The sequence below is a fragment of the Tympanuchus pallidicinctus genome, unplaced genomic scaffold, assembly GCF_026119805.1.
Source record: "Tympanuchus pallidicinctus isolate F22 unplaced genomic scaffold, pur_lepc_1.0 scaffold7, whole genome shotgun sequence".
Classification (NCBI taxonomy): Eukaryota; Metazoa; Chordata; class Aves; order Galliformes; family Phasianidae; genus Tympanuchus; species Tympanuchus pallidicinctus.
Genome location: NW_026294791.1, coordinates 7,134,935 through 7,155,601, shown reverse-complemented (window position 1 = coordinate 7,155,601; position 20,667 = coordinate 7,134,935). Strand labels below are relative to the sequence as shown.

Here is a 20,667-nt window from a genome sequence, read left to right as displayed (position 1 = left end):
GCAGCGTGTACTCTGAACCTGAAAACCATATCTCTTATGTTGGTGCTTGTATCTTTATCCTGAGCACAAGCAATAATCGCAATGTACAGCAAATACAAACCCTGCTGTTGGAGTCACTGGAGTTGATTCTCCATTGCTTAGCAACTCATGTGGTTGTGGATACCTGGAAAGAAAGTGCTAAGACAATATATCAACTCCAGAAATGAAAGAATGACTTTGATCTACAAATGTTCCTTCAATCACAGTGTATAGGATAAGTACTCAGAGAATAACTTTGTTGGCTAGGAGACTTCAAATATGAGAAAATGAGGAGTGAGCCCCATGGGGAAAGCAGATGGCATCAATGCCACTTCCAGTGTAGCAATTAGGAGTCATAAAAATAACATTTGCAGGTAGTAGGCTTAAAACAAACAAGACAGTGCTAAGCTGTGGAAACCCCTGGCAAGGAGTGCTGTGGATACTAAACATTTATAGAGGTTCATCGGAGACATCCATTTGAGTGTTCCTACAGATGATAATCAAAATCCCTAGGTCTGGTATTCCAAACCACTAATTGCTCAAAGCAATTCTCAAAGGGAGAATATTCTGGGGAAGTATCATTATTTGCTTATTCTATTATTATATTCTCAGGCATCTGCTTTTGGCCTCTGTCAGAGACAAGACACAGCAGAGGACTGATTTTGATCTGAGCTGATTCTGGGCTGTTTTGTTATGAGACATGAGAGAATCAGCTCCTCCTGCTCTTACAGAAACACAAAGGTGACTCTCCTGAATATTACTTCAAAACTGCAGGTTATCTTTACTTTCTGACTGAGGTATGTTCAGACTTTCCTGATCTGAACCCTGAGCAAAGTGTCAGGGTTCTTGGTTGCAAGAAAAGCTGTTGGCTTGGGGTGACCATGTAGTGGCATTGGCTTAATGTGTATTCATTTCACCCATGCACTCTACCTGCCAGGCTTTTCGCCCCTTTCAACAGTAGCTTGAAGGAGAAGGGGCAGCTGCTTCTCAGGATACAATGACATATCCTTTGCTAAGGATTTCAGTGATATTAGGGGTAAAAATTTGTAGAGAAAAGGAAAGCAAAGGGAAGTCTTTCCTCATTAATAACAGGCAATGAAGGCAGTGAGATGTGGGATCTGTTTCCTCGACTATCATGCCTACTGTCTTCCTCTGGTTTCTAACAATAGAGATGCAGCTGTCCCTACTAGGGAGATTAATTTTGGTCTCTGTACTCATTCAGGCAGCTATTTGTCATGAAACTTGTAGGAACGTAATATCTCTGAGACCTTCATCACTGTCAAATTCAGTTGCAATTGGTCAAGCAACTGAGACAGACATACACATACAGCAAGACACTAATTTCTTTGCTGAGTTCCCTAAAACATATCTCTGATTCCCTTTCAGGAAATTGGTATGAGGAACTAAGGAAGTAGTAGTAAAAAATAGCTTCTGCTCCTGCCCTAGAATTCCCTTCAATCACAAAAAAAAAAAAAAAAAAAAAAAAAAAAAAAAAAAAAAACCTTGCTGAGCCTTTAGGTGGAAAAAATATAAAAGAAAGAAGAAATAGTTTCACTGAAAGAAAGCACACAGTGGGTAAGAAACAGAAATTGGGTGTGTCTGAACAATGAAACACCACTTGTAAAAATCAGATGAGACAACAAGAAGTCATGGAGGCATTGTTGCAACAAGGCGCAGTGGTAATGACCTAAAGTCACAAACAAGATGGACCAGCAGAGGGCAAGATACCCAGGCAGAAGCAGGAAAGATGACAAACATGGAGACACACAACCACCACTATGGGCTGGCAGGAAAGCACACAGGTCTATCGAAGAGACATTACAATTTTTTCTGTTTATTGCTTTTTGAAAAACACCTCGTTTTGATTATCTTTTTCTTATTCCCATTGACATTTGGGAAAGCTCCAAAGCACATCACTGGCGGAAGCCCTCTCCCAACTTCAATCTTCAACCCACAGATGTTACTCTTTAGTCATATTAAGCACTCCCCTCAGACATTTCCAACAAATCGTTAATATCTTTTAAGCCTTGCTCTCCATTGCCTTTCAGATTAGCCTTGCCCTTTCCTTTGCACTTAAGTTTAGCAAGTGTTACTAATAGGAATTTAACATTTACCAAAGAATTATTTTAACTACATGCCTAATAGCATTTGTGTAGCATTCTGAATACCCAAGAGCCTCACTATCAGTTCCATATGCTTAGTTTTGTCAAAGTTGCTGATAAGACAATGGAAAAATACAAGTTTACAGAAAAGCCAGTCCAGAAGAGAAACATTCAAGACCTTGATCCAGTTACAAAAGGAATAGCAGTGCCTAGAGGGAGCTTTCCTTTTGTTTCTATTAGCCACAACTCTTCAGTCCCTTATGTAAATCAACCTCCTAAGCATTCAGTTAGGAGAAAGCATCACTTGTGCCTGGATGAAGTTATTTTCTCCCATGGGTAAAAGAAATAGTAGTGAAAAAATGTAGCATTATTTATTACTAACAGGCAAATGATTTTTTTATACCACCAACAAAAACATTTTGAGTTGTAGAGATTTGTCCACTAGTTTAGCTGGTCTTATAGCAACCACAAGTCATTGATAGCTCAGATGGAAAGCACTGGGGAGGATTTCAATCAGTAAAGCCTCAGTGCCAGTCTGGCATGAGTTAGCATGCAGTCTCTCAAGAGAAACCCCAAAGGCTGAATTAGATACAAGATCATTTTTGGAGTGGGGCTTCTTCATCTTGGCTGGCTAATATGTATCAGACTTCTCATGTCAGTGGATACAGCCCTACCTGGGCCAAAGAGCACATTCTCTGCCAGCACAGAATAGAACACAGCTGGCTGAAAGTAGGGTCACTACTTGCACGTGTGCTTCTGTAAGATGCTTCTCCTCCTAATGTCCACAAGATCCCTATTCCCAACTAGGTTTGAAAATACTGAGAGCTCTCAAGTCTGACCTGCTCACCTTCCTTCCCCCCAGAAAGCCATGTGAACGCTTACTGAACAGAAGGTATGCAGAGCACCCAGACGAGGGGAGAAATGGACCAAGTATGTAAGACCACTCTGAATACAGCTGCTACCTGCAAGATTGTTTCCCATCCACATGCGTGGAATTTGATGGCTGGCTCCCAGCCAAAAAGAAACAGGAATAATATGGTTAAATCCTCAGGAAATGCTTTGAAGATCACAGAATCACAGAATCACAGAATCACAGAATCACCTGGGTTGGAAGGGACCTCAAGGATCATGTAGTTCCAACCCCCCTGCCTAGCAGGGCCACCAAACATCCACATTCAGATCAGGTTGCCCAGGACCCCGTCCAACCTGGCCTTGAACACGTCCAAGGACGGGGCATCCACAACCTCCCTGGGCAGCCCGTTCCAGGGCCTAACTACTCTCCTTGTGAAGAAGATACCTTCCATGGCTGATATTCTATATTACTGAAAAAAAATATACCTTTCTCTAAAAGAAAAAAAAAAAAAAAAAAAAATCCTCACCTTTGTAACACTTTGCACTTTTATAGTATCTCTCATGTGAGGCTATCAAAGCACTTTGGGATACACATGCTCAGAAATCCATTGCAAAAATTACAGATATTCCTAATCCGACTGTAGTCACTTGCCTTAATTTCCATTTCTTTACTGACACTCCCAGATGGTGTCTGCGTAGATTGATACAGTCAATGCTACAGGCAACGAGATAAACAAACCTACATCCAAACATACCCTCCCTCACCCCCCCCAACTCCTCCTCTTAAATTATTTCTCTACAGCACTGTCCACTGTATCGAACTCTACAGAGGAAAGAGGTGTGAATACAGCAACACCGCACAATGCTTTTCAATTTGGTTACACTGCACTTCATTAAACAGACTTTGTCCTTTTCTTAATTTTCTTTGATCAGGTTCCTCTGTACATACCTGATATGAACAAACACACAGATTCCTTCTGGGTACGAGCCAACAGCTGCAACCCTGAAAAATATCAGCTTCTTATATCATTAACTGAGTTTCCATGGTGCCCTGGGGCAGAGATATTGATGCTTGACAGCATTATCACTATAAAGTAACTTTACAACTCTATAATTTAACTCTATGCTTCCAGTAATATTAAGAGCATTTGAAATTGTGGCTGTAAACCTTGACACTCTTTCACACAGACTGGGGATTTGAAAGAGGATTTTGTTTTCTTTCCTCAAAGACAGTCGAAAACATGGCATTGAGAAAGAATCAAATACTGATGATGTGCAAGGAGGTCACTCTTAGGGAAATCTCTGCAGAATCAGGATTAATGCTATTTTTTTTTCTTTTTCTTTTTTTTTTCTTTTCTGCAACACACAGAAAGGAGCCTGTTTTCTAGGAGCTTAACAGAAGAAGTATAAAGAAGAAGACCTCTGGAGGACTTTTTCTGACTATACGCCTGACTTAGAAATCATCTTGGCAACAAGTTCTAACTCGAGTTCAAACATAAGCCATGCTGGGTAACCTCTGAGGAGCTCCCTCAGATTTATCAGCATAGCCTTGCATATCTCACTGGCTTTTGCTAGTAGTGTTGACTTTACTGGGTGGGAATGAACCTGCAAGGGCTATAATCTGGCACACGAGGATCTTCTAAGGATAGCACTAACACAGCTGCGAGGATCAAGGCAGGCAGCTGCTAAAAAAGAAAAAAACTACAAATAGCCAAATACATTGCCCTAAAGGACTAGCAGATAGATGAAGCTCTAAAAGTTACAGATGATTTTACTATAATTGTTGTTTGCATACAGATTTATTTTCTGCTGGACAGGCACTCAGTGAGATCCAAGTACTCTATAAGAAGAATCTGCATATAAGCAAATGACTCTTTTCTCTAGAGTATTTAACTTCTGACATCCACAGAGGTCAGGCAGCAGGCTGGTAGCCTGGAGAATAAGAGTGAAGCCAATTGGGTCCCTGCTGTCTCAATGGTCCAAGATTCAATTACCTGTTAGACACGTCAAGAGACTCCAACCAATCCAAGCTGTCATTCTGCATGTGCTGACAAGCGTGCACACAAGATGTAGCCACTAAGGCATCTTTTACGTCCATAAACATAGGAGTTCAGCAGTGCAACTGTACCCTGTTTAATGAATACAAAGCTTCCAGTTCAATATATACAGTGAAATGGCAAAAACAAGTTGTACCTTTACAAGTCTGTTCAGCTGCAGCATTAAAGTATCCAGCTCTTATCTCAGCTGTTTGTAATGTGATAAAACTTATCTTGGGATAACAGCAATAATGCCCATTTCTTCAAATGTGACTTCCAAAGCATAGTTTTGTTTTGTTTCTTTTAAACAAAAGAAGTATCATTGAATCCCTTCTATATACTGAGGATACTACATCAAAGAAGTAAACTGATGTACTTAGAAAAGCCATACAAAGGGGAACTATTCCATCAGGCCCTGGTACAGGGTTCCGGTCTCCTGCTCCACTCAGAAGTGATGCCAACAGTAAATCTATATAAATAGATGATTAAAGACCTGTCTTTGGGTGGGACCTCTCCTATCTAGGGAAAGCTTACCATAAAAATAATACACAATGAAGCCAAGGACACACTGATAATTTGTGGCACCCACTCATCTTGATTATTCTCCCTACAGCTACCAGGCTACAGTCACACCAGTTCTTGCCTTGCCTCCATCATTTCTGTCTGCTACTTCTTGGCAAGGCTCAGGAGGAGTGAAACCTTTTATGCTCTCTTATGGGATGCCTGCTGTGCAGCAGGGATCCAGTTCAAACGCTCTAAAAAAAAATGAACCCAATAGATGTGAAAACTGTTGATGCGAGGCTCCTTTAGTGGCCACTCTTAGGTCAGGCTGTGACAGCTGCTGATCAGTGGCTATTGAGGAAAGCAATTCTGGGTGTGCTATCAGCAGCGCTCAGAGTCCTGCAGCTGCAGATTCATCCTTCCTCCCCCTCTTTTATCCTTTGCTCCCTGCCCAGCTATGAAGCTGTTGTGTACCTAAGACAGCCCAGCAGCTGAGCTTCTGGGGGTGAATGCTATGGAACAGTTTACATGCCTCATGTCATAAGCCCAGTAAATACCTAGTAAAACATGGTATTTAATGGAAGCATATCAGCTCATGTTAAAGCTTCTTTACCTTGTGCTGAGCAAACTGTTGCTATGCTGCCTTTTTAATCAGTTACCACCAAATGTGTGTGTGTGTGAGAAGGGTTTTAAACATTCCTCTGTCCATTTACTTCCACACAACAGACTGACAAGCTTACAATCCTCTTATTATGGCTTTGAAACACAGCACATTCACTGTTATCTGCAGCATGCTATCACAGGATATTCTGTGGAGCCAGGCTTATAGAACATATCCCTAATGTTTCTTGTAAACCAGGTACATGTCAGTTAGGCACACCACCAGGTACATATGAACCTCTGAAAGCATGTATAACAGGATGTTCAGGAAGTTACACCCGATGCAATATTCTCATAGTGCAAAGCACAAGAGGCACTCCAGCAAATATCACTGATATAATGCTAATTGATGCCTGAGACATTCATGTAACCACATTAGCTCTTTTTATTTTAGAAGAGAACAGAAATTCAGTGCTCCACAGAATGTTGTTATCCCACCACAGAGATCCCAAGACATAAACGCTCTGCACAGACTGATGGAAGGTCCTTCACTCCCAGATTTCCTTTAAAGTGAATTCTGCTCTTTGCTTTCATAGAACAAACCAGATGTAATCCTCTAAATGCTGAATCTTTGAGGTACAATTCTGACTACATCAGAATTCAAATAATGCTGCTGCATTGAATGTCTGTCTCCCATTTTCTTGTATGTAAGCTGTTCATTTATTTCAAGAATTACTGTACTTCAGCCATGCAAGTCTGAACAAAATGCATAATCTTATCCATAATCTTATCCATAATCTTATGTTTCTATAATAGAAACATATCTAATACAGACTCATGTAGAGGTTGTAATGTAGCTCCTAACCCCCAAGAACACAACAAAATTAAAAAAAAAAATACACTTTTACAATGTCATGAAAGGGGGTGGTACTTTGATCTTATTTGCCTTAAATGCTGTAAAGGAAAGGCTGACAGGTAGAATTACATGCCACCAGTGCAAACAGAAGACTATTAACAGTTTATTCAGCTTTCTCACCTGTCAGATGGGTTTATTTCTACCAGGCAACTCTAGAAAAATGTTAGGCTAGATGAATATTTTTGTAGATTCTCATTGAGCCAGTGTAGCTCACTGCTGAATATGGGGTATGGTCTCTGTAGTCTCTGTTCAAGACAGTGAGTTGCATAAATTCTGTGAGTTGCCCAATGTGGAAGTTGAATCACAGCCTGTAACTTTGAGGAAATTTGAGCAACACCAGCCACCCTGATCCAGGTTCTATGAAAAACAACAACAAAACAAAATCTGACAAAAAAAAAAAAAAAAAAACCAAAAAAAACCAAACCAAACCAAACCAAAAAAACCCAGCATCAAAACAACTACAATAGCAAAACAACAACAACAGCAACAACCTCACAAACCAGTAACATCACTATGGGATGTTCATCATAAGAAATAATAATTTTTAAAAAGTCCTAAGAGATAAGTCTTTGAAGGCAGATTTCCTGAATACTTTCCCTACCAGTTCACAGTATTTGGGCTTGCTACATTTTCTTCATTTATTTGCTTGACTTGCTGTCTGCATGTAGTTAGATAGTTAACAGAAGCACGCCTGTCCTTGGAGGCCAATGTGAGTTGACTGGCTGTGCCTTTGGTTCAGGTCCATTAAAAAATCTGAGCATTAATTAATCACTGACTTGCAAATAGCTTGGAAGAGTTGTTCAGGCTAAATGGGAACGTTCTGCAATTGTTTTACTCTTGGTTACAGTCACTTCTGTGTGATGAAAACGTCTCCCTTGCCAGGATACAGCATGCATAAATCCAAGCACTCCTGTGCTAGAGCAGAAAGGACCAGAATCTGCATCAAGCAGCTCCTTTTCTTTCTTTAACTAGGAAACTGCACACTTGAGGAAGAGCTGTCATAAGTAGCCCTCCTGAATCCCATTCAAAAGGCAATAATAAAATCTACCAGGGCAAAATGACAGCAAAGCATATGACATGGGTAGACAGCCTTCTGGAATCCTTCTGGAAAAAGAAATTAAGCCAGGATGACCTGCAGGTCATCAAGAAAAACATACTCAAGGGAATCATGATCACATTTGTATAGGGACTCTTCCCACTCCTCGCTGCAAAAGCTATTCTTGATAAATAAGAGGATAAATAAGCAGTTGTCAGTACAAAGAGTGCTAAGTGAGGAGGAAAATAAGAAGTGAAAATAAGGCACATGTCTTACAAGGCCAAAATACCAACATAAGGAAATAAATATCTAAACCGACATGAAAAATTTGTCCTCAGTGGCAACATGCAGGTGTAATAGTCAAAGTGACTGAAAAAAAGGACTTTGTATTCCAAATGCTCAAGACTTCTAACTCACCTTAACATATTCAGTCTCCTCTCCCAGATTTTACCTTCCATTCCAAAAGCTAAATCAAAGAACAACCATGCAAATGATTCAGAATAATTTTCCAAAAGCTACCAAGATAGAACGACAAAATGAAACAAGATATTCAGGCTTAAAGTATAGGCAATGGTTATTTGATTGAGGACCATTAAAAAAAAAAGAAAGATAAAAACAGGCCACAAGACCACAATTCTATAAACTGTTGGATACAGTGAGATAGCCAGATGGATACGTGCCTTTTCAATAGTGAGACAACGCACCTACAAGTCCTCAAAAATGGGGACAACTTTGTCAGCTTTATTTGTAGAGCTTGCTTTCCATTTCTTTGTCAACCAGTATTAAAGATCTGGCCCTGAGGCAGCTGCAGAACCTAATGAACACTTTAGAGCCTTTTGGCAGCAGTTCAAAGGCAGAGAAGTTATTTTAACTCAGTACCAAAGATGCACTTTCAACTTGCTATTAAAACAATAATACAAATGCAGGTATAATGAGAGTATAAGGAGAGAAATGAAGAAAGAAATAGAAGACTGTGGAAAGGAATGGATCAGAGGCTCTCCAGGACTTGTTTCCATAGTAAGTGTGTGAGACAATCTCCTACAAGAGGGAAATTGTTTATTTGATCTAATGCGCCTTTCTCTTCTTGAATTTCCATAGTATGGAGAATCAATATGAGGGAAATTAAAGCATCAGGAGCAGACTCACATTTCCACTTGTGTGTCCCTATCTCAGCAAACTCTTACTGAGATAGAAGTATTTACCTTAAGTGCTCAGTTCACGTGCTCTGCAAGAAGAGGCAGGATTTCAAAAGGATACATGCTTCTTCTGTGTAAGGGACAGCAGCAGTAGTTCCACCCACGATGTAGCTGTAGAATGAGACTTCCAGGGTGTAGCAGTAGGACGTATCATTTAACAGCCCACCAAGAAAACGCCGGCCTGTCCCTGCTTTCACAGCATCTCGGTTGAAGGATGTACTGGACTGCCAGGGAAAGAACACAGAGACATGAAGGGAGTTCATGAGTGGAACAAGGAAAAGGTTGGGAAGCAGACTGTTAAAAAAGAAAACAGTGAAATTCACATTGCCAAATCTCAATTACGTTATTTGAGACTGTAATATTTTTCCAGTGGTGGCCTGGAGAGACTATTAATGGAAATACGATTCTGGCACACAGAACTATAAATAAGGCCTTGCAAACTTTCATAAATTAATCTCAGTTCACAAGTAAGATTACCTTTTCTTCTCCCCTTGTGGATAACACTTAGAGAAAGCCTGTTGCATGTATGAGCTGAAAAAGAACACTTTAGATCCATCATTTCAAATGCTAAGCCATAAACACTATTTGGATATTGGGTTTCTTCTTTCTACTGCAATTCTCCTATACCTCAGCCATTCTCACCAGCCTGGAAGCTTTAAGCAAAGTAGAAATACAGCAGTATTTACATCTTAGTGAAACTTTCTCACCTAGGACATTTGACTGCTTCTTAAATTAGGCCACAGAAATTTCCACTTCACTAACTTAAGTGTTAACTGGGTGTTGCTCTCCCAGTGGAAAAATATACTGCACTGTTTTACAGCACTAGTAGCACAGTGTTAAACACTGTATTTTGTGCTATTACTGAGGAACTGACTTTAAGGACCATGCGGCTTTATGACTATTCATTTGGGGGATGAAGGGGAGGATTCCAAGTATTTCCAAAAACAAGTTTTAGCTCTCTTTTGAAGGCACGGCAGTACAAAAGGGACATGGTTGAATGGGGAAATATTCATAGAAGGTGGACTGTTGGACTGGCTTATTTTGGAGGTCTTCTCCAACCTTGGTGATTCCATGATTCTATCTGGATACCAAAGTGGAGCTCACCATTAGGTTAATCAAAATCTCAGAGCATGTTCTACCAAAGACATAAAAATGGAATTTGATTTCATTCTGATTACCAGACCCTAATAACCACTAGACTAAGTCACTTTGGGTTAAGCACAACCTAATGATTGCTGAGGGGAGAGAAAGCCAACAAAAAACCCTATGCTTCATAGATCCAACTTGCATTGGTTGCATAAGAAGCCTTTATATCTCCTGCTTTAAGACTTTTAAGTCTCCAGAGAAGAGAGAAGCAAAAAGGACCCTCAGCATATAGTTTACAGTTCAGTCATTGTTCCCATGGTGAATTATCTGAGCAACCGAGAGTTCCCTGACTGAGCCTTAAGACTTGTGTATTTTCTTATTAACATAATGTTAGCGTGTATCAAAACAAGGGAAAATAAGACTTTTTATCTTGTCTATAAAAAAATAACAAACAAGAGATGCAATCATTCAAAATGCTAAAATTCTATAGACCAACAGAAGCACACTAACACTGAAATGAGCAACAATTCTTAATGAATGGCATATACCAAAAGATATGAAGAATGGAAATACCTGTAGGCTTATTAGCATTCTGAATGTTTTGAAGTCTCTCATGTTATAAAAAGGAAGGCTTTCCAGGTTAATTAGAATAAGATGGAATTGGGTTTCTTATTAGCATTATGTGTAGGACTTTCTAAATGTGATACTGCCTGAGTGGTAACACAATATTGCAGAAAAAGGTTGCATTGAATTTATTCTGCTATATACGTATCCTATTTTTTTTCCTTCAAATTTCCATTTGGAAGGAAATGCAATGGAAGAATCTTTCAGGATGGTCAGAATACTTGTGGGACAGAGAGCTAAGGCACTCTTAAGGACTGATGGGAAAATGAATTGTTAATTTGTTGTATGGAATAAAATACTTGGGGAAGTCTGGAAGAGGGAAAGTTTTCTGGTCTCCTTCAATAGAAGCCTTCAAAAGACCAAGACCCTGAAACTGGAGGAAGCTGTATCTTGAGTTAAGATCAAAAACAGAAAGGAAGATGATCATACTCTGGAGATTTCCTCATAATGCAAGCACACTGATTTCAGTGGATAGAACTTCACGTTCAAATGAATGTCTATGGTGAAATATTTACTGCACTAAAGCATCAGCTGGTGAATTTGGGTGTGTGGAGCCAGCTCAAAATAAGAAGATAACGTGTCAGAACACAGTTACTGTGGTTTGTGAGCACGAGCATCACTCACAAGAAAAATGAGCTAAGTCTATTTCTCTGCTCAGCACAAGTAAAACAATGGAAATGTTGGAGAAGTGATTCAGGGCAGGCATTAGGACAAAAAACGCTCCTGTCATTTGGAAGCTGAGGTACTTACTGTCACTGAGTATCATAAAGATAGTATATTTACAAACAAATTGGACAAATATCTGCCAAGTATAATTCATCTTTCTTTGGGATCCAGTTTGGACTTGAGGTCCTTTTCCAGCTGTAATTCCCATAATTTCAGTCAAACTAGATAAAGGTTACTGGTTGAATTTCTCAGAGATGATTCTTGATATAAATCTTACATAATATTTTCATCACAGTTCTTGGCACAGTAAAGGAGGACCATGCCAACAAAATTTGCTGATGACACACTGTGGAATGAATCATCATTATGGAGGAGGCTCTGAATATCATACAAAAAAGCAGTGGGATGACTTTAAGGACCAAAGTGATAGTAGTCAGATGAAACTCAGCTACACAAGTGCCAGGTCGTGTACTCAGAGTCTAATAAAAAACAATCTCTGCTATAAGCTGAAACCTCATCAGCTGGAAATAGATGAAGAGAGCCTGATGTATTACTTCACTGAAGTGATTTCTGCTTTCTGGCAGAAAATAGCTCAGAAGTTGGATCTAGTTATTGGCAAAATTATACTTGCCATATTTCAGAAGTGAATCGTAAGTGGTTTAAGTAATTTAAAGGAGGATTTTTAGATGGCCAAGAAGAGAAAACAAAATTTGAATCTTTCCATAGTTTGGATTTTTTATAATGCTATTTGGTGTTGTATTTTCTCTTTTCTTTTTAAAGAAAAGTTCCAGTTTCACCTGTGCAGAATTATTTCAAATAGTGGCAATGGCATGAATTAAATCATCTGTTCATTTCCCTGCCAGGTAGTGCTGTAGTTTCCACAGGGGAAAAAAAAAAAAAGTCTCGAGTAGAAAGGAATATCTCTGATTTGACTGAAGTGGGTTGAGATATTGAAATATAAAGTAACCCTTCCTAAAGTATGAACACATGCAGGTTTTGAAACAGTGGTTTGGGCTTGGCTATAGAACAATGTTACAAGCAAGAATGTGATTTGATGTGCTAGAAGAAAATAAGAAAATTCCAGATTCAAGACAATTCAAGTAATGGCAAGGTCAGGCAGCAGGTACTTGCTTGAGTTCAATCTGTTACTGTCTCAACTCAAGATAAATGGAATGGAAAAATATGTAAGTACTGATTCCTGATCTTGGCAACTGATAATGCTGAAACAAAGAGGATAAAAATCCATGTATTATTATTGCAAGGAAATAGCCATTTGCCTGCACGTTTATTTAATCAAACTTTACTCTGGGGAAGAAGGGACAACAAGATGGGAAAAGAATGTAGGTACCAATGTCAGAAAATGAGTCTATTGTTTCTCTTTGAGAGAATCTATTGCTGAAAACCCTTGGAAAGCCGAACTGAAGTCATCATTAAGCAAATGCACTGAGCAGGCACAGCAGGAGAACAGCTAAACAAATATTTATTTCTCTGAGGCTGAATCGCATGGGAGTGTCAACAACAGCAGCAGCAAAAAGCACAAAATCAGACGAGGCAGGGTTGGGGAAGAAAAACACCAAAGACTTTGAAGTTCTTAAACAGAGATATTTGTACAAAATCAACAGTAATTCATTATTAAAACACACAGATACATTAAAGCTCACAGAAGGACTCTGCCTCCTAGCTTGTGTGAGAAAATTCAGTACACAAATTAGCCATCTTCAGGGTTAGGAGATGCGCCAAGTAATGATAATTCGCTGCTGAAGGAGTGGAAGAGAAAGGATGAAAGATTCCCTCACATTCTGGTGAGAAGAAATACACCAGAAAATGACACCTGGTTCTTACAAAATCGGGAACCTTGAGGTGTATCTAGCCACTCTCTGCATCTTAGGCATTTGTGACAGATTTCCCAGGCCTCCCTACCAGATCTCTACCAGAGATCTCCCTACCAGATCTCTAGACTACCTGGTCTAGTATTGAATGTGGAGGTTGGTGGCCCTGCATGTGGCAGGGGGCTTGGAGATTCATGATCCTTGAGGTCCATTCCAACCCTGGCCGTTCTGTGATTCTGTGATCTCATCCCTCTTCCCCATGCTCTGCTGAACCCTTTCTGTATGATTGATTTTCCCACTAGGAATGAAAACAATCATCCAGGCAAACAAAGAAATTTGTAAACCAATTGGACAATTGTGGCAAAAAAAGATGCATGAGATGGAAACACAGGAAAAATCTGCATGTGAATTCTTTACTGGAGGAGTCCCCATGGAAAAACAAAACGAAACAAAACAAAACAAAACATTCTTAGCCTTTGGTCAGACTTCAGTGTGTTAGAATCCCTATCTCCAGGGCAATCTTATCTCTTGGCTGGTAAGGACACTCGACCACAGTGACCCTCAGTGAATTCAACAGCTTAGGCAGCTGCAATACGGCTGATGGATATCCTTGGTTTCTCAGTGCTGCTCTGCTGTCCTGCTAGGATCTGTAGAATCAATGCCCTGAGCAGTCCATATTCGCATTGCAAAGGCAAGCAGTTTACTATTTCTGCATGTCCATATCAAAGTACAAGAGGGGCTCCAAAAGACAAAGAAGAAAAACAACAAAAGTCTGTATCTGAGACTGAATGTACCCAAGTCTGTCCTTTGACGTCCTGGTGTACACTGAGTGGTTCTGCTCAGTGACTATGTGGCTTCACAGGGCATTTGTCCTGCTATAGCATCAGAAAGCCTAGGGTTGCACAAGAGGGAAAATAGGATGCACATCCAGTAAATGTGGGTCCACTGATCTGTGGAAAAAGAGATGCCAAAGAGGGCTGAAATACCATTCAGGCTCAGTGTCAAGCTGGAGATGGATGGCAGCATCAGTTCTACCTTTCATGGATGACAGGAGAAAGGGACATGGTACAAAAACTGTTGCTCTCTTATACAGAGATATTGGGGAATGAATCTTTGTTTTCTTCTCAAGTTGCTCAACACATTAGAGAGAAAAAGGATCAAGGCATTAGCACAGTCAGACCTTACCAGGCTCCTACCATGGGAACCAGGCTATAGACTGTGCATCACTTACGATCAATCTTGAGACATTTCTCTAACACAGCAAGAAAGGAAAATACAAAGTACAAGATGACTTAGAAAATGAATTAGGAGAGAAATCATCAACCAGACAGAAATCTGCTCACAATCTCTAATAGATTGAGAAAGATAAGTTTCTGATTTAACAAGGTCTAGGGGGTTCCTGTAATCCAACAGATACATTTTACCAGCTGTTCACATCTACTGAAGAACTATTGATTCTTTATGTGTCCATGGAAAGAAGGAGCAAAATGCATAAGGTTTCAAAAACTTAAGTTCTAGCAAGCTCACAAATGTTTTCCCAAAGATCACTTGTCTTTCCAAAGAGAGTATCTGCAAACTCAGAATAAGGAGATAGATCCTCCCATATGCCAGTATAGATAGCTGATGTAGGTCTAGTAACTTACAGAAAAGGAAGGAGCATGTTCAATTGTGTGCTCACAGAAGTCAGAGTATCTTGCTAGAAATCTTCCCTGGAGAAGAGCACAGACATAAAAACTTAGACGATTCATAATTAAAGAATGGTTTCATATTACAACACATAATTAAAAATATGCTGGTTCACCTTATGCCATTTCCATTTGGGAAACGAGCTTTATTTCTCAACTGAAGCTATCTCTTCCTTAAAACAAAACAAAAAAACCCTCCAAACCTTTTGTACATTTTGTAGTTGAGCAGTAAGCACTTCACCTACTGGGATAAACTGGGATTACGTACACAAATTGCTTCATTGCACAAGCAGTGGCCAAGCGTAAGCAGGACTAGGTTACAATCTCACCACAAATCTCTATTGATGCTGCTCTCTTAGCTGAAAAGCAAACTTTATTTCTAAAGCAGATCTGACCTCTATAAGCCCTCAACTCACCGCCCCAGTGTAGCAAAAAAAAAAAAAAAAAAAAAAAAGGAGATAAAAAAAAGTTAGTAGTTAGTGCTCTAGAGAAAAGGAATGACATAGTTGCCATCAAGGAAGAATAGACGTGCCGTTGGGAAATGGACTGGAGCCCAGATGATGTCAAATCTATCTCAATGAAGAGTTTTACGCTACCAGCTGTAACTCACTCACTCCCATTTTCTAGAATGCTTTATTGAAGTCTGTGGAAGTTAGAAAGGGAGCACAGAAATGCACTGACTTGAAATCTTTTCTACAGAAGACTGTAAATAGTGCAGTTACCAATTCTGACTCTTCTGTTAGTCTGTCCACAGGGTGCTGTAAGAGGGGTGCAACTGGCAGCTCACTTTTCCCATAGAGAATGAGCTAATTATTGCCATGGGACAGCCAGAACTCAGTGCTTCGAACCTGTCACTCTCACAGTTATTAGCTCACCAAGCTATCTTACCAGCAAAACTGATCTCCTTACTTCTCCAGAAGCACTGAGAGAGCTTCTCACTTCTAAAGCCAACTTAACTCTCTCTTCTTACCAGCTCCATTAACTCTTTTACTATACAAGACAGTGTACATGTTAGTGGGTTTTTTTGGTAATAGGCAACCAACTGTATGCCAGCTGGGTCTGGAGACATGGAAATCATGGCATTCAGAAGCCATCTCTCAATTCATTTCACAAAGAAGCTGCAGATAGCATCTGAAATGTAGATGGATTACAAAAAAAAAATGGGAACACAGCTCAAAATTGCTCCTTGACTCATCTCACCTTGCAGCTTTGCCATATTTCTGATACACAGGAGAGAAATGCATTTCATTTCAAAATCATTCATGACCGATCACATCTGGGAACAGGAGATTTTGAAAAGTTCAGGATCATTTCAAAAAAGGGATCACTCCTACTTGGAGGTTTTCCAGTTTGTTTATGGACAGACGGGCAGGGTTGATATTCTTGTGGAAAGAGTTTTCTCACATCTTTCTGACAGTTCCACAGATAACAGCTTTTTGTTTCATAACTTCTGTGCCTGGTAGGGAGCACTGAGGTGATCAGAAAGCCTTGGGTTTAATAAGAAAATATTTTCTGAACTGGAAAAAAAGAGAATTCAATTTGTAGAAGTCTGAGGGAAGGCATACAGAGGAGAGCCGACATGGTTTGCCCAGAATTCCTAAGAATGTGAAAGAGAAAAGCCTGAAACTGAAATCTTAAAACAAATATTCTCAAATCTTTAAACGTTTTGACCAGCTCTATTCCCTGGTTTATTTTAATTTCTTCTTACTGCTTGTAAGGAGCATCAGCATCACACTGCAGGAGTACCATGAACTCAACCTGTCTAGCACCACACTCTCAGGTTTTAAAGCTCAGTTCTCCTCAGAGAAATAACAGTTTAAAAGTACTTTGTAACCACACACACATCTGCTCCCTCAGGGTCTCCATTATTCCTCCAATGTTTGTGAAGGATACCAACATCTTTCCTTCAACCCTCCCAAGTGTCTTTCAGTCATGCCTGCTTGAACTTGCTGACAAAAACCCACATTTGCATGGCCATTATCAGAGGAGCTAGAAGGAGGGAGCTTTACAGGCTACAGGCTCTCAGTTCATGCCTCAAAACTAAATCTACCAAATTAGCTTTTCTTTTAAGATAGAAAACCAACTGGGTTTCATGCTTCATGGTTTTAGCTGTTCACCTGTGAGAGTTGCACTTGACTTCTCCCAGCTGGTAATCTGTGCTCCCTTCCATACAGTGCTCTGCTGCCTCTCTCTGCACCTTGGACCAGTTACGCTGGCAGCACCAGCATGGGCATTTGGCCTGTTTTAACATTCCCCAGAACCCATCCACATGCACTGAAATGGGTTGTACATACAGCTCCCACCTCCTCAAGCAATACAGCACCAAAGTGCACCCCTACTAAGCAGAGTGGATAGGTATTTGTAAGGGATCTGCGCATGCTTCTTGCTAATGATGAGAAAAAAAAATCTGCTTTCCTCTCTCCTCCTCTCTTTCTTTTTTAAAAATAAAAAATAATAATAAAAAAAAAAATGCAACCTCTGCTTCCCAGAGAACATCCTTCCCCAAAGATGCCAAAGCTGGCATTTTCTAGTCCAAGCTCTACAGAATAATCACACCATTTAGAAAATAACTTGTGTCTCTGGAGTTCTCACTTTCCCTATTTGTCAGTAGAAAATGAGACGTTTCCACAAAATATACAGTAAAATAGCCTTCAGCAGTAGCGTGCAATGTTTCTCTTTACAATAGTTTTATGAGCATGTTTGCAGTCTCCTGGGAGTGCTTTCATAATCATTTATACAAATGATAGAAACTTAGGACAATGAGAAGCAGAAAGGGAAATACAACCATCACACATGCAGTTGCTTTGAATACTCTGCAAAAAAAAAGTGGTTTGTTCTGTGGCAGAGACATTCTGCTCTCCTCTATCCAGAACAGGAGATTACAACTCTTCCTGAGGAGATGTTGTATACACTACATCCAGTCCTCCCATACTCTCTGACTACTCCAGAAACAGTTCCTTTGTGAACCAGGTTTTATTTTACGTCTGTTAATATGTCATGTACTTAAAGTGATAATACACAGAAAAAGATGCTGGAAAGGGGCCAGTTTCTCAATTCTTGACCCACCTCCCACCCCTCCTTCATTGCATAGTTTGTCCTAGTGCAGTGAAATTTCACAGAATTGTAGAATCATTAGGGCTGAAAAAGGCTTCTAAGATCACCTAGTCCAACCCCAACCCATCCCCACTGATTCTGTCTCTTAGTGTCACATTCCCACAGTTCTTGAACACCTCCAGGGACGGTAACTCCTCCAACTCCCTGGGCAGCCTGTGCCAGTGCATCAGCGCTCTTTCTGAGAAGAAATTGGTCCTAATATCCAATCTGAATCTCCCCTGGCACAACTTAGGGCCATTACCTCTTGCCCTAAATTTGCAGCACTCTGCAAGAGAGATGACTTGCATCTGAATGTGAAGGAGCTCATTTTATTGGTACCATTCTAGGAGGCTGCCAACTCTTCCCACCACCTTGGCATTTGGTAAAAATTATGACCGTCTCTCAAAAATAATGTAAATATGCTATAAAATTACTGGAAAAAAAGTTATTTCTTCTGCACCTAGTCAAAATTTCTACCTGTGTGGAGATGGAAAAGGGACTGCAAACTTATATGCACAAACAACAGAGCAAAAAGGTGGTGAAAGAAGGATCTGTTTACTCAAACACTTTTACCCCCTTCCTTTTCCTTTTCTTTGTAATACAAGTCAATTTATCTCTCTGTATTAAAAAAGAGGAGTGGACTGGTTCAGCAGTAATGGAGCAGTTTCATTTAGCTGTGAATGTCTTGTGAGACAAAAATCTATCATGCTCAGAAAAGAACAGGCTTTACAGCCTGTTCCTTGTGCCACCAGACAAATGCTTCCTCTCTCTCCTCACCCAGCCTCCAAGAATAAATAATAAATGTATGGAGAAACTGTCCAAGAAGCAAAGCAGCGAGCAGAAATGCATCCCAGAGGGGCAATGAAGTAAATAAAGCTATATTCATCTTCCTGGAAATGCCCTGCTACAAGATAATAAAAAAAGGAGGTAGGATCATTTCTTGTCCTCCAGTTTTAACAAGATTCTGAGGAGATCTGTTAAGCTTTCATGATGTTAACAAAACTACCTGAATACAATAATGCAACTTATTTATGCTTTCTTGGACAAAGGTCTTTTTGGCTGGCACAACAGAGAAGTATTTAGAAAATAGTGGGTGGAGACATTTGGATTTTACTTTGGGATGAATTCCAGGTCTGAGAAACCAGCTTGCTGCTCTCCCATTCCCTGCTCAGTCACATGCAATACAAACTGGCTCTTCTTTATTTCACAACAGATTATTGAGTTTGCTCCTTCACTGTCCACCAGCTGTTATTACTCCCTCTAGCACTTGTGCCAGCACTTCCTTCAGAGACAACCCCAAATGCACTGGAATTAGTAATATGGCTCACAGGACTAAGAAGGAAATGTCTAGCCAGAGTAAGTGACAACAACTAGTCGGGTCTGCCAATGATAGATAGATGTTTGCTGGAAGGAACATGCTTCACCTAAAAAGGCTTGGATATGTAAGGGGACACTGCGGAAATGAGTAGACCTGGAGGAGACCTAAAGGAAAGCAACAGAAAATATAGATAGATTCAAATCTCATTTGATTGATTGTTCATATTTAGACATCCAAGCTAAAAGAACCCAAGTAAATTACAACAGCAACGAAGAAGTCAGTTTTAACAACAACAAAAGAAGTAATCAACCAGACCATTCCTTGTTTGAGATATTTCATCTTGCTGAGTCAATGATACTCTCAAAAATATGTTTTAGGTCACTAGGTTATGACACTGGAGGGTTTCAAAAGAAAATTGGGTGGGTTCTCCCTCAGACATTTTGCTACTGAGTGCACAGCATGGCTTAAGCCATGCAGAAGGCTATGTGAACTGCCGAAGATAGTGGCACTTGGGAAACGTGGATCTTATTCTCTGATTTCCCTCAGCAAGTGCCTTTCAACCTGCTATTTTTCTCTTTCCTGACGTGACTGGAAGCTTTTGCAGTATGTGGGCTTTCTCAGTAGGTTTACCTACTGTCCAGTGTAGTGGGATCCCAACTCGCTACTAGGGTCTTTGCTAGCATGTAAAAGAAGATGACAAAGAGTATTTCAAAGGAAGCTGCTCTGCTGGAAGACTGAAAGCAAGAAAAGAAAACAAGCACTCAAAGGTGTCCCAAAGTAGCACCAGTTTTGAGTCAAAAGGAAAAAACAAACAAAGAAAATTAAATAAAGAAACAAACAACAACAACAAAACCACAACAAAAAAACAATCGCAAGATTAAGCCAAGTACTTCTGGCTAGACTTTTTCATCTCACTGCAAAGCAGAGCAATCTTTACAAAATGATAAAGCCATAAAAGGCTGTGGTTGTTTCTTTTAAATGAACCAGAGCAGAGATGGTCTCCTCTCATACTATCACAAAGGTCAGAATTAGCCACCCCTAAGACTAGCAGGTTCTTGAAATGTTCAAGTGCTTGTATCTTGTCGTTATGACTAATCCACTCTCCAGAA

General features: G+C 40.0%; 1 protein-coding gene across 2 annotated transcripts in view; it reads right to left on the bottom strand.

Moving 5' to 3' along the window:
• BEND5 (BEN domain containing 5) overlaps positions 1-20,667 on the bottom strand; it is an 851,004-nt gene that overhangs the window by 74,901 nt on the left and 755,436 nt on the right. For both annotated transcript variants that reach the window (XM_052665964.1, XM_052665965.1), the window contains exon 11: positions 9,319-9,481. In XM_052665964.1, coding sequence (XP_052521924.1) covers positions 9,319-9,481 — 163 coding nt within the window. The remainder of the gene's footprint in view (positions 1-9,318; positions 9,482-20,667) is intronic.